The sequence below is a fragment of the Dermacentor albipictus genome, chromosome 3, assembly GCF_038994185.2.
Source record: "Dermacentor albipictus isolate Rhodes 1998 colony chromosome 3, USDA_Dalb.pri_finalv2, whole genome shotgun sequence".
Taxonomy (NCBI): domain Eukaryota; kingdom Metazoa; phylum Arthropoda; class Arachnida; order Ixodida; family Ixodidae; genus Dermacentor; species Dermacentor albipictus.
In genome coordinates, this window is record NC_091823.1 from 53,601,488 (window position 1) to 53,619,646 (window position 18,159).

At 41.1% G+C, this 18,159-nt stretch overlaps 1 protein-coding gene across 2 annotated transcripts in view; it reads left to right on the top strand.

Annotated features, from left to right (window-relative positions):
• Positions 1-18,159, top strand: part of LOC139057377 (WD repeat-containing protein 48) — a 69,791-nt gene that overhangs the window by 41,833 nt on the left and 9,799 nt on the right. The window contains exons 16-19 of one of the 2 annotated variants that reach the window (XM_070535449.1): positions 502-616; positions 1,141-1,217; positions 13,723-13,776; positions 17,707-17,908. In XM_070535449.1, coding sequence (XP_070391550.1) covers positions 502-616; positions 1,141-1,217; positions 13,723-13,776; positions 17,707-17,908 — 448 coding nt within the window. The remainder of the gene's footprint in view (positions 1-501; positions 617-1,140; positions 1,218-13,722; positions 13,777-17,706; positions 17,909-18,159) is intronic. The other variant, XM_070535450.1, reaches the window with a different exon arrangement.

Here is an 18,159-nt window from a genome sequence, read left to right on the forward strand (position 1 = left end):
AATTTTGCATCAAAGTGTATTGGGCATTGCTGTTTTACTTTGTAGCGAATGTCACAGTGAGTAAAGGGAAACAGTTTGCGAGATTTCTCCCATCATTACCTATGAGACCTAGTGCCCATGTAGTTTTAGTGTGTTTAGCACCCTGGCTGTTGGTAGTCTTCTGCATAAATCTCGACGGATTAGCCTTTTCTGCATTGCCTTCACCAGACTTAACAGGTTCCTTCAATGAACCACAATGCATCACTGCTGTGGATATCAACAGGCTCATCAGTATTGTCACCAGGCACTGACCAAGATGTTTGGTGCTGCCACCTATGACATTGGGCTTATTAGCATTTATGCTCCATTTTAGAGCTCCTCGTGAGCAAAATATTTGATCTTAGATACTTGTGACAATATGCTCAACCCCAGTGCATTTGCTCAACGAAAATATTCAAGCCTGTTCTGGAGGCTCTCTTTAAGGAAACGTAGCTTGAATCACCGTGCATTTTTTTCTTGCAGCGAGGTTGGAGGTCGAACGTTGCTCAGGTTCCTAGTGGGGGATGCCGGACGTGATGCGGAGGAGCTGCTGATTAATGAGACCATTCCATCGTGGGTGCATGATGTTGTGGTGTCTGTGAGTCCTGCCACATAATTTATCACTTTGATTTTTGTGCACATGGAAGAACAGAAGAGTACTGCCCTATGCCACTGCACCCATTCCTAGGTGCTGGAACCTAATCAAAGTGAAGGTGTTCTCTGTAGGTGCACACTTCAAAAGTGAATTTACTCAATGCAATGCACTGTGGTATCAGTGGCTGAAGCACTGTTCTTTTGTTGATATCTTTGAAATTCATTTCTTGGTTGGTAGTATTGTTTACATTTTGTATGGAAATAAATTGCCGAGAAAGCTGTAAAGTGCTTATGCCTGAGAATGGCAATTAACGCTTTAGGTGTTTTAACTCGTTATTTGGCAATATTGTTCTCCTATCTATTGCTTATATTAGACAGTTTTGTTGTCATAGAAACAAGTAATGGGGCTACTTGAAAAAGAGACTGCGAATAGGAAAAAAAAAAGTTATAAAAGATCGAAAGTATGCAGGCCACCACTTGTTGACTTGTTTTACAGAATGTTTACTTTAACACGTTGACCATTTCCAGAAAAACGTGCCCCGGTTTCCCAAGATCCCATTTTCGCTGCTTCCACACATTACGTCGGGTGTGAAACCACTTCGAAGGTGTGTGCCTTGTTCCTGCTTTTTTTTTCTGATTTTGTGTTAGAATGAGTGCATGGACGCACACCCCTCTGGTAGCTTTTAACAGTGGGCCCATTGCGATGCAGTGCTGAAGCGAAGATAACAAATGGTATGCGGCACACCGATGATGTGCTCGTCATGCTGACTTGAGTCCTACGGTGAAAACCGGTTATAATGAGCTCGGATATAGCAAATTATGTTGTACATCAAAGTACCGGAACTCTTTGAGCGTATTGTCAGTGTAATATGCCGTATTTTCATGCATATAACCCACACCAAAAGTATTTGAGTGCGAAGTGGGGGTGCAAGGTGCAGGAACATTTCTTGTTCAGTCGTAGTTTCGTAGCAGTAAGATCTATTCATGACTGGAGCAGTGCAAATGGACCAGGAAGCAGAAAGTGGGGCAACGTCAGACAGTATAATTCGATCTGTTGGAAAGTTGTACCACCTGCCTACAGATGGCAATAGTGAGCGTGGTCATAACTCTACTATCAATATCAAGAAGTTATATTCAGATGTGGTGCCATCTGTATTTTAAATAATGGAAGAGCAGAAGCAGGGTGCTATATGGCAAGAATAATACGGTAGTCAACTTAGCCAGCAACGATACTGCTACAATGAATATGTTTGTCTTCTTTGTCTGCTTGGGAATTTTCGATTAACTGTTGTTTTGTTACAAATTCATGTATAAGGAATTCCTTCTTCACAGTCAACAAGAATTCGGTTTGTATGAGTATGAATATACTTAAATGCTGAATATATCCAACTAATTTGCATGCATCCTGCAGTTCATCATAAGTGGGTTTGACCGTAGTAGTCTATGGTAGTAGTGTTAGCTACTGGTAAATGGCATCTTAAAGTTTTACTATGTGGTAGCGCCATTTATAAACTGCAAGGCTGAGATGATGGAATGGAAAGGTGCCCTTTGCTTTCAGCAATAACTAATGGCAACAAAGTGTTGTCAACTGTTTATATCAAATCATTCAACAAGTGCATTAATTTTTAATGAAGGGTGTACAGTTGAACCTCATTATAACAAAGATAATGAGGCACCAAGGTTTTGTTGTTACAACCACTACCTTGTAATACCTATACACAACCATGGCTGTTCCGAGAACTGTAGCTCACAACAGGTAAGCCAGTGCCATTTTTTGAAAACCTGGCAGACATATGTATTACAGATAGCGAAACATGAAGATGCATGTTGGAGTGTAAGAGCTGCAGTAGTTGCTGAATTCAGAGCACATCTGTTATTCTTCGCACCAGAAGTCACACACAAACTAAAAAAAATTGGCTAGGATTTTGCGACGACTCTTTCTGCAAACAAAATGCCCTGCCACTGTCACTGTACATGTGCATGGCCATGGCCATCATTACCATTTCCATGTGACCCAAAGAAGCACTGCAGCTGGCCTACAGCATCCAGTGTCTTCGATTCTATTGATATGCCAGATGTGCAAGTATGCAGCATCTCACTGTTCTTGGCATTTTTTTTTATTGTCACATATCTGACGCAACTTGGCAATACTGCACTCAAGTTCACTGCCCATTCTTCATCGTCATCAACATGCCTGCAATATTATCCACCCTGCTTTTTAATAGGAGCAGTAGGGATCCATTAATTAGACTTGGCATTCGGACAGAAAAGGCCAGAACCACCGGCGTACAGACTCCAATGTAGGCTGCGCATTGTATGTGTAGTGAGTAGGAAGGGAGTCCATGTGACTTTGGTAAGGAGTAGTGCAAGACACAAAATGCAACATATCGAATAACATTGTAGGTAATATGTGGGAGCTCTAAGATAGCACATAGAATGAGACCTTATCAGCATCCAGTGTCATTTGGAATGAATGTAGTGCGTGGAATGGCCTGTTGTTGTTTACCTTGAACAACGTTATTATTTTAGGGGGGAGGGGGAATTCACCTAAGTTTCTGCTTCAAAGTGAAAAAGTAGCTAAAATTGCAGCTGAATGTATGCTCGGAAATTTGCATTTAACCAAAACAAAAAAATCCAATCTTCAAGATTGATATGGCATGCTAAAAAAATGTGCTATAAGCAGGTACGCTTGGATATTTAGTAAATTCTCATTTAAGCACAGGCAAGGCAGTGAGGTACCTTAATATAAACTGGTGTCACATGGGCATTTTGAACACCTTCAAACTAACAGCTTTTTTGCTAAATGGCTAAGTAGGCACTGCTACACAGGCACTTTCAACAGCTGTTAAGTCAATAGTCAACGGAGTTATGCAGAACTCTCTCAAAATCTCAGCCTTCGAGCAGTGGAACTAAGAAAATACATTTCTTCAGACACTCACAGTTCTTCAACGCTGAACACAAAAAACGCTATTAACCACATTGAATAGAAGGAAAACTACAACCAGAATATATTTTTTGGAAACCTGATATTTCAAAGCCCGACCAGCTCCTTCTACAGAGTTGAGATGGCTTGACGCATAGCAGTGCTTATATGTGTTTTTGGTGCTTCTACAGGTGATTTTACAGGCGCTTTGACAGGCGCGCACACACTTTTTGCATACCTTGAGTGTAAATGGCGGGAAGTGTTCCTGACGAATTATTGATGTTACCCAGTGTCTTCTGGATGAGCCAAGATTCCAAAAGGAGCCACCGCCAGTGGTTGTTTTCTCTCTCCAAGGAGGATATATTCGCTTTAATTCTAATCAACCCACCTGCCACAAGTTTTCCGTAGGGAGCCGAAAGAATTTGCTCGTCTCTGCACTTTTCACAAGAAAGAAAAGGACGCTGTAATTCGTGACCTTGGAATGAATGGTTACACAAAGACATTTATTCACCACACCCTCTGCCGATGAAACGAGAATGAAAAGTAGATGGTGGCTGCCATACCACCCAGACAATGGTGCCATGTCTCGATACCATATGATATCATAAGGCGTCAAGTCATTAGCCCATGTGCTGCAAGGGGCAGGTGTTGACATCGCTAACAGGCCTCTCTCTGCAATCAGTAGCCTCCTCCCTCGTCCAAAAGCTGTCGAAAAGGTGCAGAGCATTGCATACAACATTACCTGCACCGAGTGTATATTGGTGAGACTAAAACCTTCCCAGAAAAAAATCGCCATCACAAGAATGACCTTCGCCACCTAAACAGGAAATTCAGTGCTTTGGCAGAAAACTGCAAGCTTTTTGATCACCAGATCAGCCCCGACGGTGCTGCCGTCTTGGAGAGAGAAAAGAACCACCAGCAGCAGCTCCTTTTGGAATCCTGGCACATCCAGAAGATGGCCGGGTAACATCAATAATTTATCAGGAACACTTGCTGCCATTTATGCTCAAGGTCTATTAAAAATGTCTGCACGCCTGTCAAGGCGACAAAAATACATATAAGCACTGCTACTCCTGAAGAAAGAGCCGGCCAGACTCGGAAACGTAAGGTTTCGAGAATAGATTTTGGTTCGAGTTTCCTTCTCTTTAATCCGGTTGTCCCCAACCAGGCAAATATCTGCCAAATGTTTACTTTTGATATTATTATCCACTCATGCAAACAAAATAATGACTAATAAAATGCCAGTAAGCCTTCATGTCAACAAAATAGCCTCTTTATCAAAAGCAAAAGCTAGGTCACCAGATAAAAACTCATTTAATTATGCCTGATTTTCTTAATACAAAAACCAAAAGTGCTGAAGCATTAGCACTCATAGGACCATTTTATTATGTTGAAATGAGTGCATGTATTTTTATGAGGCTTGCAAGACTAGTTTTGTTCATTTATAGTTATTGTTTCGTTATCCTTTGTTTAATTAAAATGAGGTTCAACTGTACGCAATTGTAGTTTGGGATTTGTAGGCATGACGTGTAAATTGGCTCCAAAGGCTGCTTTGCTAGGAACAGTGTTCCTCACTGAGAACAAATAAAGCAGTTGATGTTTTGGTTTGTAAAAAAAGAACAAACCTAACTCTACATTCAAAAGGCTAGCAGTTTTATGGAATTTGTTCATTGAACCTTTTGTTTTTACTGATTATTTAGTGGTGAAGCACATATTTTTATTTTGTTTACCTGCTCACTGTCACCTGTGTTTGAAAGCTGCCAGTTTTGTCAAGATAATTACAAAGCTATTTGCATGTTAATACAGCCAAATCGGGGCACCAGAGGCAAATGTTAGGTCCAGCTGGAGTAAGAGATTAAGATCCTAAACATCTCTCAGCATTTGTTCTGATCCAAGAGATGACTGATAGTCTGTAAGAAAATCTTTACAGAAGATCGAATGAATCCTGGAAAGAGCAGGTGGCTAGAGAAAAGTAGTGGTAATATGTAAACATGTCAAGCATTTCAGTGGTCTTGGAGGCCATGCTCTGCAGTGTGCTGCCTCCCTCTGTGAGTTGAGAAGCAGCACAGAGAGTGCCACAGTACCGCCAATTTGTGCTCGCAGAGTGGTGTGAAAAAACTACATCTAGAAGCACAACTGAAAAAAAAAAATCCAGTGGTATAGGCCACACTAAATTTTCTTTCCTATTTATATGTTATATATGTATTTAGTTCATTTCATATGTTTTTACTATCAGTGGTTGAATACTAGTTACTATTCACGAGGAGCCAATATCATCAGAAGCTGGTACTATGCTGTCACTGTGGTGCAACAATTCTGTCTCTATAAGTTTGTCATTTATCTCACTTGCATGAGCCCTGTTCTTTTTAAAAGTAACAGTTTGTACTCTTTGAAGCACCAATCTCTTATTTTAGCATGGCTTAATGTTTGCCTTGAGTGTCTAAGAGGTCCACAATTATCCATGTTATGCAATGGATATGCTAATTGCACGCCAATTCTACTTATAATGGACTGCTACCTATGACAAAGCTGCTGGTATGATTTGATTCCAAATTTCCGGCAAAGATCTAGATATTAAAGAAATTCATTTCACAGTAGCTTTTCTAAAGAGATCTTTTTGATAAAATATTAGGGAAGCATACCATAATTATTGCACAGTACACTGTGTGCCTGGGGAGTCATTTCTGAAAAGGCCAAAGCACGTTCGGAAGCAAAGTTTTTGGTCAAGTCTGTAATGCGTGATTTGGTGTAGGATGAGCATAGTAATGTGAAAGCATGATGTGAATTTACGTCCGAACTTCTTATTGTGCTTATTATGCTCATATTATGAGTTCAGCATGCTCCATAGATGCACTATTGCTTAGCAACACTTGCCATCAGATTTTGAGAACATTTATCGAGCTGCCTGGCCAATAGTATGCACCATAGTGGCACTCATTACATGACAGCAGCAGATGAACCCCAGTATCTTTGGGTAATTTGGCTCTTCGGTAATCTTACACCAATCGAGAAATCCACAGACAGGCCATTACCTATCACCCAAACTAGAAATACCGTAGAAATTTGCCTTCCCCACCAAAGAAATATTTGTGTGTATATGCACCCAGAAAAGAAAAAGGAAGAAAGAAAGACGTATATCACTGAAAACATTTTTTCTTTTTTTTTTTAGATTAGGTCATACTAATATAAAATAAGAACTGGAAACACTGAACTCTAGCTGTAGCAACGAGCATGAGCGGCCAGCATATGCTGCACCATATGCTCATTTTATTCTCATCTAAATATTTGTGCCTCCCAAGCACTCTTGTATCATCTTAGCAGTGCAAGTTAACATGAGAAAAGAAGTCATTAAAAGTATTTTTTCAAATGACAACATGATCCTCGAGTCACAGCATCACCAGAAGGGCTATTTCATTCTGTAATGGTTCCCGGGGGAGAAAAAAAGCTTAGAGCAGTCATTTTGGAGAGCTAAATGTGTCCTTGTAAGAGATGTCATTAGTTATGACATTGTCACTTGCTTGTCCTCTTTCACACTCTTTGGCCCCTTTCTTAAATAGTGTTACCAGAAAGAAGGAGTAACTCAGATTCACTGAATGACTGGAAAAACTGTGCCAACACATTGCTTTCAGAAGCCAAACTTATTGGGCTTCTTTGTTCGTGCCCACAGGCACCACTGTACTTCTAATGACTATACTGCATTGTCACAAGGACCAGACAGCGGTGCTGCTTCAAGTCGCAAAACTAACTCTTTATTGAGTGAACTTGTGTACAGAAAAAGAAGTACACTAACACTCAAGCACAGTGACAGTGGAAAGCGCAGTCATCAGAATCTGATCCACGGGTCAAGGGCACGTCGGCGATTTATGCATGACTCATCATACATTTAAGCGTAGTCATTGGTGCTCGTGTACATACCAAAATTCACACCACTAGTCGCCTCGTGTGATGAATCTGATTAAACAAGTTTCTTTAGATGTTGAATTGACAACTACATTTGAGAAAGTTTCGATTTGTGAAGGCACGTCTTGCGCCGAGTGACAACATTGAAACAGTGGTTAGAAGGTGAAAAGCTGTCACTAGAAAAAAAAACAATATACACATTTCAATATCACAGAGGGCACTCGCAGCACTGCCTAAGCCATAGAAGGTGTACAGATGACATTATTGTGAGACGCAATATAATAACTGCTTGTAGCAGCTCCCTTATGGAATTATTGCTGCAATATGGGCTCTTAGACACATACTAAAGGTACGTAAAGGACGATTTTATAGTTTGTTTGCTTCCAAAATTTTTTATTTAGGTTTCTCATGCAATGCTTTGTAGATTTTCTGCTTATAGGATTTCCATGTTCCTTGAAAAATGTGGTTTGAAGGAAAAAGAAAAAAATTCAAAAGCTCGTTTGTTTTTCCTGCACTCCTGATGACATTGTATAGAATATTATACAATGTTGAACAGAAAGATATCATATTTTGCATTTTTGGTCTTCAGCGCTTGGCTGGCCAGGAACCTGGTGCTTCATCATCAAAAATTGCCAGTCTCAAACCATACCATCTGAAACATTTACCACCACTTTATTCACAGTACATAGCCTACCCACTGTCTACAAAACTAGCGTATTCCGAGAATGAATCGCAAGGAAACCATATACATAAACCAGCATGAAAAATATGAAATGATATTGAAAAAAAAAAGGTAGTGACACCCAACTATACAACCCAAAGCTTTCTAAACATCAATAATCAATTTTTCCCAGAAAAACATTACACCCACAACATAGCTAGTGACATTAGAGAGGTTGAGCATGTCTAATATTCTGTCAAGTGTGGGCGGTTTAGGCGGACTATCGTATGAACGGCAGCATAAACCTGAGTGGCTGGCGAGGTGGTGCTACCTGGTGGCACAATGCTCAACCAGAGAGAGAGCTATTATTGCATTTAACAAGTGCATTCTACTTCAGTGCTGGTGTAATTTTTCTGTGCTAACACTATTACGCTGCTGCCTTACACTGATTATTACACTAATTACACTGGCTTACTGCAATATTAGCTCTGCGTTTGTCTGGTTGGGCTCTGCACCGCTCTGGCTGCTCACGTTTATGGCTCCAGCCCTCTGGTAAAAGGCCCAGTGAGCTTGCATTTACCAGAATACCGGACACACTAAAAGTCTCTATTTACTCCCGGTGCTATTGAAGCTATGCAGTATCTTCGCCTTTGTCCAGTTTCATTATATCAGCTGGTTTTGCTAGCATCACCCGAAAAGGAGATGAACAAGGAGAGGCATGTGTACATTAAGCACTTGGAAAGTGCCTCTTTTCTTGAGCAAAGTTTCATCTTTCCTGAGTTGACACAGAAGGCCAGCATTGGAAATGAAGTTTCATTTCTGCATGACACAAGCAGTTTCAGTGTAGTGCATGTGATGAATGCAGGCATCCGTGCACATCTCTCTACGCTGTAGCTTGACACACTGCTTTGAAATCTTACCAATGAGTGGATATTATGACCATCCCTATTGAGACAGGGTGGTGGCTGATGCTACCAAGCTCATTATTTTTACCTTTCTCATGTGTTTATTGTCAGCCATTAGGACCCATGATTCATGTTAACAAACCATCGAACCTGAGAGGAATTCATTGCCAGAAAATATAGTGTCTCTTCATTTGTGCATTTCCTGCCTTTATTTACGCCACCAGAACCATAGCTGTGTTTCACTATTGCCCACCGTAGGTTCAGTAACCATTTCTCTATTATCGTTGAAGCTTGAGGTTTCAAACAGAGTCGGGGTGTCTACCAACTGGGAAAACCAGGAATTCTCAGAGATTTGGAGTAGTCTGGGAAAACTCAGGGAAAATTCGGGGAATTTGTGCCTCTATCAGGGAAAATTAGCTGTAATTTTATTGAACGGTGCGAAAGTCGCGGTAATGCTGGCACGAGTAACAGACAGTAATCGTAATGAATTGTCTTTGACGCCCTGTCGTCGGCTGGAGGAGTTGCCAGTGTAGAGTCATCAACCAACTTCCCGGATTTTCGATAATTCGCATGGCTTTGCGGCACCACCACGTACCCCATAAGAGTCAATGTATCAGAATGTCTGGAATTTCGGACGCAAGAACTCTTGGCCGTCCAGTTTTCCGGATGTTTTGGCATTACCGCAGGTCAGAAATGGCACTAATCAAGCCACCACCACTGCTATTTTGATTATCTTGCCGCCTCGAACCAGCGCTCTAGCACGCAGATCCGCTGGCAGCTGTAGCCACCACTGTGGCAACGCTTAGGCCTAGCTGCTTCAACGTTCGCTATGAAGCTCCTTGCCGTTGGGTGCCGTGTTTTTTATTGAAAGAATTCGCTGCTGTCAGCAATGGCATGGACTCCGCCTTTGCGGTCCTTGCGACTGACTTAGAAGCTTGGAAAGCACGATGTGTTGCATAATGCCGGTTCCCAAAAGTCAGCTTCGCCTTTGTTCAGAAATATTACTTAGTGAAGCATATGCAAAAGTATTGCAGTGAAGCATAACACGCATGGGAAGGAGCTATTGCCACGGCACACAGTATGTATTCCTTAATTATACACGCACGCACCCGGTATTGCCTGTCACAGTACGAGCACCGATATGCCTAATACGTGTACCGACAGGCCTTCAGAGCATTTTCGAATGTGCCTGTGGCGGTTTGAGCCCCTAAGAACAGTAAATGACATGCATTTATTTTTACCAATCGGCCGATTTTTCGAACGTTTTTGCGGCCCCTAGGGAGTTTGAAAAGTAGGCCGTGGGCTGTGCAACTGACCAAAACAATGCTTTAAATGGTCAGTGGGGCGAACGAGTGGCGGAAGGAGGACAAGAACAGAAAGGACCTACGCATTCAGGAATTAACAAAAAAAAAGAAGCGTGCTTCCACCGTTTTGAAGAAGCTTGAGCTCAAAAAACAAAATGTTGGCTGATGCCGAGATACAGGTTTCCCTCATCTAAACCAAATAAGCTCTTTAAAGCAGTGAAACACAACACTGAGGTGTTGTGCGCGGGCTGAAAGTATATGTCAGGACAGTTGAGGTCGACTTACGAGCTGTTGAGAGAGAATCTCAATTGCGACAAAGTTCGTGCCTCATACCACTGAGCTTGCTATTAGTTGATAGAAATAGTTCATATTCGAAAATATTTGCTTCTGTATGCATCTTCTTTTTATTCGTATTTAATAATGCCCGACTCCATTTGCAATTTTTTTCTAAGACATTTTACTTGCTGTGCATCTTACTACCCCCTCCTCCTTCGAATAACATAAACACTATTCCTTAGTATTCAAATTGGATTAGGTCGTTTTTTTTAAATTTTTTTCATGTACTTACTAGAGAGTGACAGCATCGGGCGATGTGGTTTCATCCTGTCTTGACATAAAACAGTTCTTCACCACTCAGGGAATTTTGCAAAGGCACTCAGGGAAAACCTGGAAAACTCAGGGAATTTGGAAATGTCAACTTGGTAGACACCCTAAGAGTAAATATTCGTACATCCACATTTATCTTTTGACTTTTGTATGGAAGCTATGGCATGCTGACAAAATATACCCCATGGTTTCCGCGCTATTTCCACATGCTACCCATGTATAATAGTCATTGGCAAGATTTCTTCTACAGCACCATGTTCTCAGACATCCTGATCTAGCTTCTAACAGTAGAGCACTGCCTTTTGAATCATCATCAAACTTTTATAGTGTGATTTCATTCTTTGCTGTTTGATATAGCTCCATCACTGGCTTCTTCTCCATAATGTCCAGTATGCCATTTCTGCTTCACTAATGTTACATTTAACCCCGTTTTTCTTGTCACTGTCCACATTGGCACAGAGTTGAAACAGAGTCTAAGGTCCAGATACAAATATGGAATACGTAAAATTCCTGTGAAGATGGAATGAAACACAAATTCATTGAACTTCAGCACCGTCAACAACAATATGAACTTATGTGTAGTATCAACTAACCACTTGCTAGTTATTAAATTGTGGCTCAGAGCAGTTAATGCCTTCTCCTTTCTTTATGAATTTGATAAATAAATTTAAGCTCTGTACCCTAGCAGAACAGCGCATTAGTGACCGATACAACATGATTTACAACATGCATCGACAATTGAATTTACTTTAGGTTTAATTTAAAAACTTTTGTTATTCTTATAATTATTCGGAAGCAGACAGCAGTTAGCATATGAGGCTCTATATGCTTCGGTGTGTTTCCTTGCAAATAAAAAATTGCTTACCATGTCCTTTGGTAATACCATGCGAGTAACAATGAAAGCTGCATAGCTTTATTGTTAAGTCTATTTGTATCTTAATTGAAAGCTCATAATATCAGTAGCACTAGACTTTTTGAAAATAATTATTGAACTAGACAATGAAAACAAAGCTGATTTGATGTAGTATGTTACCCTTCAAACAAATAATGCAAACAGAACAGTCATTGAAATACAAAAACCTCAAAGATGCCACATTGTGATGAGGAGATATATATTAATGGCACTGTGAAAGAGCTGAACACTTTACGAACGTAGCCAAGTGTTCATGTCTATGTGTTTCGCTTCTTCTGTTGAATAACCTTTCACACACAGGAGCTTGACATCCTCGCATTTGGCTTTCGGTTGTGATGGATGGTGGATTTTTCATGCTATCAGCTTGTTGTCTCAGCCTGGTGACTTTCAGCACCATTGTCATATTGTGCAGCCTTCAATGCTAAGGCTCGGGTTTCTCTGCTCAACAACTCTCATCACTTGCTGCTTGTTTCAAAGCTTACACTCGGCATTCCTCACTTTCCCTGTCATCGTGTCAACCAAGCATTCACAAAGAGCATTGTAGCAAGCATGTGACATGTGACATGTGCATGTGATCGTGACAAGCATGCTTTGGCTAGGGCATCACCAGCAGGTTTCGCACTTCTGAGCATATTTTTCAGGGAGGCTAAGTTAAGGCACTATGAAAATAGGGAGCCAAGTACAATCTACATTCTGTCAAACAAAACATTGGATGCATTCCTTGAAACAAGCTTCACTATCATTATTTATGCTATACCGTGCATATGAACGAAGGACAAGAACACTTTCATACCCATGACATTTTATAACATACATTATCAAGTCCAACCACATTAACCTTCCAGTATGCCCATTTGAATTTTCTTTTGAAGTTGTTTTCCCTTGATATAGATAGCCACAACTAGACGATGTGTGCACCACATTATCAGAAATGTGAATGAGAAAAATAATCAATGCAAGTCTCATTTTTATTGCTCATTGTAAAATAAAAAAGAAAGAAGAAATGAGCACTCGTGGGAAGCCCGGCTCAAGTGTGCGGCCTATAGATTTAAGACATTCTGCCTGACCAACTTTGCAGAAGGACATGGTTAACACCTGTGTAATGGAATGTATGGCTAAGTAAATGGTAGCTTTCACAGTGCTGTGAATGTCTTCTGGAATAGACTACACTCCTTTCAAATTTAATATATACCCCTGCATTTTTCTCCGAGCAGCCACAATGTTTGTCTGCCTAGGTGCTTAACTTTGCTTTCATCAATGTCTTGGTCACCTAATTAGCAAATCTTTTACAAGGCAGCAGCTTCCATTTAAGCACAGACATTGTACGTGTAACAAAAACATTAATGATAATGTGCATACACAATAACCTGTCCTAGAGCTTTTTAGATAAGTAACATGCTTTGTCACCTGTGAACTAATATGATACTCTACACTTGTTGAACTTGTGCAGGTAAGGACTCGCGACTAGTGAGGTTTTCATTATGAATGCTGTTATAGGTATTTTGGCTTGGTGCAGAAGATAATTCAAGATGCTTACTCATTCTGTATATAGATATAGGACCACTACACATTTTACGTCATATCAATGGTATGTTAACTCTTTCCTTAATGCACCATAAAAAGTGATCAGTTTGTTTAATGGTTTTTCAACGAACACTGAACATTGCAGTGTTCTTCCATAAGCAAAGCCACATCTAGCGTCAGTCACATCTGTTAATTGCTGGCAGTTCAGCAGAGACTTGAAAAGTAAGATATCTACCAGCAGTGTTGTCTGACCTGGCCTCTAGCATGCGCTGCATTAAAATGTGTGGAGCAAAATTTACGCTTCAACTACTGTATTTTTGAGTGACAGCAGAAGCAAAGTCGTGGCAGATTGTGTCAGGTGACCTGTTTTTCAGCTCTGACTGCTATGCGTCGTTACCGAGGCCTCAAACTTCGCAACATGCTCGGAGGTGAGCATTGTTTTCGTTTTTATTTGTCAGTTATACTGAGAGCAATTTTATATGTGTCCCAATGGTTTACTTTTGTCTACTACAAAATCACGGACACGTGTAGAAGATGTAATGGCAAGTGCTACCCTTCATGCTAGCTTTCAGCGGGACGAAAGCACTCTGCTGATTTCACCCAGACCTTCTGCAGCTGTTTGCATAGCAGTGTCACTTTTTACGTTTTTTTACGTTTTCCCAAGAATGCGAGATTAAATACTGGCCACGGCTGCCACATTTTAATGGCAGAGAAATGCAAAAACGCCCTTGTACCGCCCACCTAAAGAATCCCAGGTGGTCTAAAATAATCCGGAGTTCCCCACTACAGCTTGCCTTGTGGTTTTGGCACATAAAACCCGAGAAACAAAAGAATAACAAAACTTTTTTACGTAAAAAAAAACGAGAATCACAGTGTTACTTATTACTGCATGACATCGACTGTGTGAGTTGTTTGAGATATGTTGTGCTTATCAAATCAACTGAACTTATTTAATGGAAGCTATTGAACTAGACAGAAATGCCAAGCCAGACCAAATTACTTTCAGGGAAAAGGGGATCAATCAAGCATTGAACCATGGAAAAGGCTGTGTATGTTATCTCAATTGATTTTTGTTTAGTAATTGTTTTTGTCCGAGTCTCTCTGTCATCATCATCATTGCAAAAGCCTTTAATGAGATAAGCAGAACAGAATGAACGGAAGGGGCATTTTGGGCAGGTGAAATCAAAGTCCCAACAAATATTTTCTGTGCAGTTAGCATAGCTGCCAACTCTCCCGAATTTATAGGAATGTGTATGAATTTGGGCTCGTTCTACGATTTTGCGAGTGTTATTGAGTCTTACAAAAAATGAATTCTGTTTGAAAAAAAGTTTAGCGCATCAGTTTCCGACCCTGTACCCTTGGAAGTCTTCTCGTGGTGAAAGGACACTAGTGGGGTACTTGATTTGAGCAAGTTTATACGCCCTTGTTCCTCAGGCAGATGAAATCGATAGCAGCAGTGTTAGTGAAAAAGTCACTCTGATCTAAAACAATGTGTTCCTTGCCAGCCTCTGATGCTCCAAGTTGGCTGCCGCCTGTGTGTTGTGTCTAAAAGCAAATCATCTTTAATAAACTGCAACATTATACCATAAGAGTTTTTGCTTAGGGCAAGCTTGAACACAAACGCTCTATCAGCCCCCCCCCCCCCCCCCTCCCTGCTCGTAACCCCAGGATTAATTATTACAAATTTTAAAGTTTGCAGGTTGACAGGTATGGATTAGTGATGCACACCACCTCATCACATTTATAGTGCACTTGCTTCTTTGCATCGCATAGGAACCAGGATGCTTCACTTCATTTTCCAGTGAAAACTGTTATAGTAATTTTTCTATATTCTTGCTTAAAGGAGTTGAAGCTACGGGCATGGCAGATATTATTATCAGACTTTTGTTATGCAACAACCTTCGATAAAATTGGACATGTTTTGTTCTCTATTCAAAACCTTAAAATTTCACAAATAAGCTTCATTTGATTATTGTCTATTTCTTACAATTGGTCAACAGTTAATTTGATATATTGCACCAGATGCTGCAACCATAATGTTTAAAAAGAAATTAAGCTACAGAGCTTCTCAAAAATGAATGTATCTGCTGCAGTAAGGAAAGAGTTGACACACTCTATGGCATTTCTAAGCATTCGTTCACTCATGCACTCATAGACGTGTTGCAGGCAACAGCCTGTACATGCAAAGTTAAGACGGAGGTAGTGGTTTCCATGTGTGGCACAATAATGTTTGGCCTTGCAGCAGGCCGCCAAGAAAGAAGCCAGTGGTTGCAATGTGTGGAGGGGCACACACAGTTTGTGTTGTGCAACACATGCTCCCACTGACTAGATTTCGAGAAGGGATGGAGGGGACATGTATGGCTGGCAGCATTTCCAACTCGTTTCCATTGCCTCCCATAATGTGAAATGAAGAATGTTGCCGTGAAAAATGGAGTAAACAGACATCCGCACATAAAGAGATAAGTTTCGGGACATAGAGAGCCATGCATGGAATGTCATGCATGGTTGCTTAGCACCTGTTAACGTTGTCACGAGTATAACACAAAGAACACACAAGACGTAAAGCACACAGTGCATCATGGCGTGTGCATTTCTTCATCTACATCCTTTGTCCTTGGTGTTCTTTTCTATGTGTTTCTCCTTTTATTTCCTTAGTTCTTATTAAGCATCGCACCCTGCGTGACCTGTCTTATACGTCTATCTTTTCTTGCACCGATTATGACGTCTCAGCCCTCACAAAATGCTCTAACTAGCCCAAATTTTCCTGTTAACTGTGTTTAGCAGCCAATGTGTTAGAGACAAAAACGTTAACCAGCACTTAGTGGCAAGCAGCATGTAAAAAATGCAGTGTATTGCAGTTGTGTGGAGCCTCAAAGGTTTTGAAACAGTTGAGCCATAGCAAAGTAGAAATTTCTCTTCCACTTGGTTATAAATGAGAAACTGAGAAGTACACTGTTTACATTACACAAAGCGCTCTGTGTGCCTTCGCATTGTCTGCTGCATGCTTAGGCTGAAAGGAAATTCAAATTTTCCTTGACTCCATCTGCTGAATACCCCTATGACCACCTGCACGTGCTTCACAGCTTCATGCACACGTTCTTACCTCACCAGTAAACCAAACAGCAAAGAATAAACGGCTTTGCGTGCCTTTGTAGGCTGCCCAAATGTCAAATGTTCTGCACATATTGCACTAAACCACATGCTACATCTGTTCATGCCCAGTTCAGTAGTCTCGTTATTTTTCAAGTGGTGGCCTCATGCATTAAAATAGCAGGGCCTTATTCTTGCAGCTGTCAATTGCCTCATCAGATTGCCATCATCAGAAAAAAAAGCAGAAAAGAAAAATAGAAAATGTGAAGACATGCCAGTGCAGTAGTGGCACCCACATATTTGCTAAATTGTTGACCAGTTGAACCTTGGATCAGTTAAAACCAAATTGCTCTGCTTGTATCTTTAGCAAAGAACATAAACATTGTCTTTCTGTAACCAATGCTTCCATTTCCATAGGCAAATAACTGTGTATTCGCTACCATAAATATAATGTTCTTAAGGTTGAGAAATCGAGTCGTGTTTCTGCCGTGACAGCTGGCAATGCTACAAAGTATTCTGATTCGTTGTTTTCTAAAAGGACTGTGCTCTCAAGAGCACAGCGATAGAAGCATAGTGGCCTGTTGCCTGTGGTTCATTTTGAGGAAAAACCACACAAAAAAAAGCCTCTCGCATAACTGAAATTGGCCTCATGACAGTGGTGGAATAGAGCAAAAAGCAGCTGTATGAATGAGGCTTACAACAGTGCATAGCAAGCAGGATAGAATAAAAAGGAAGTAGTATACTGCCAGGGAGCTAATATTCCACTGCACACTCAGTTGATGCTTTGCTATTTCGCACTCTCATTATTTTTGTTATGAACCATAAGGCCATAATCAAGTTTTGTTTGGCATTTTGTCATCTGAGTTGCAACTTGTGTCGCACATGTGCTCAAATGGTCATTGAAAGCTGTCTTTATTGAACTTTTCGAGCTGCCTGATGGAGATGAAAAGCCAGCACAGCTGAAAAAAGTGAGTAACTCTGGGAACAATGCAGTGACAGTTATATCTTTGCATCTTGACACAGCTGCGAACATTGTTATACTCAAATCAGATTTGATAAGTACAGCAACGATAGCACTGAACGACCACTGGGAGCGCATGTGTGACGCCAGCATTATAGCAGCAGTAGCCCTAGTCTCATGACCTCAGAACGTGCATGCTTACAATGCTCATGCTGTTTTCACTGCTTGTTGCACCAGTGGATGTGTGGAGACAGTGGAAGAGCAGAAGGATGATGTCTTGTGTGTTGGCCTCTTGCCCATTGTGCAGGGAGCGCCTGTCAGCGAGTGACATGATACAGGTGCGAAAGGTGATTGAGCATGTGTACGAGAAAATCATGGGAGCGGGCTCGGACTCAAGTTCACAGACTCAAGACAGGAGTGGTGACTCCAACGGCACTACTGGCGCCGCCACGGACGATGAGCGAGCTTCTATTGCTGAGGAGAAGGTGGAACTGTTGTGCCAAGACCAGGTGGGTGTGATTCACTTGCCATAAAAGCAGAGCAAGCCACCCTCCCCCTGCTCCCTCCCTCCCCACCGTCCACTGTCCTATAACCAAAATATGGCGGAGGGTGGGGGGCTTCCTTTTCCCCCATCAACATTCAAGATGGCAGCTGAAGGTAATGGCGACCACTCAAAGTATGGAATCCAATATGCACTGTTTTAGCAAGACCTATTTCTGAATACTGTTTTCCTGCTATGTTTTATCTTTTTATTCACTGT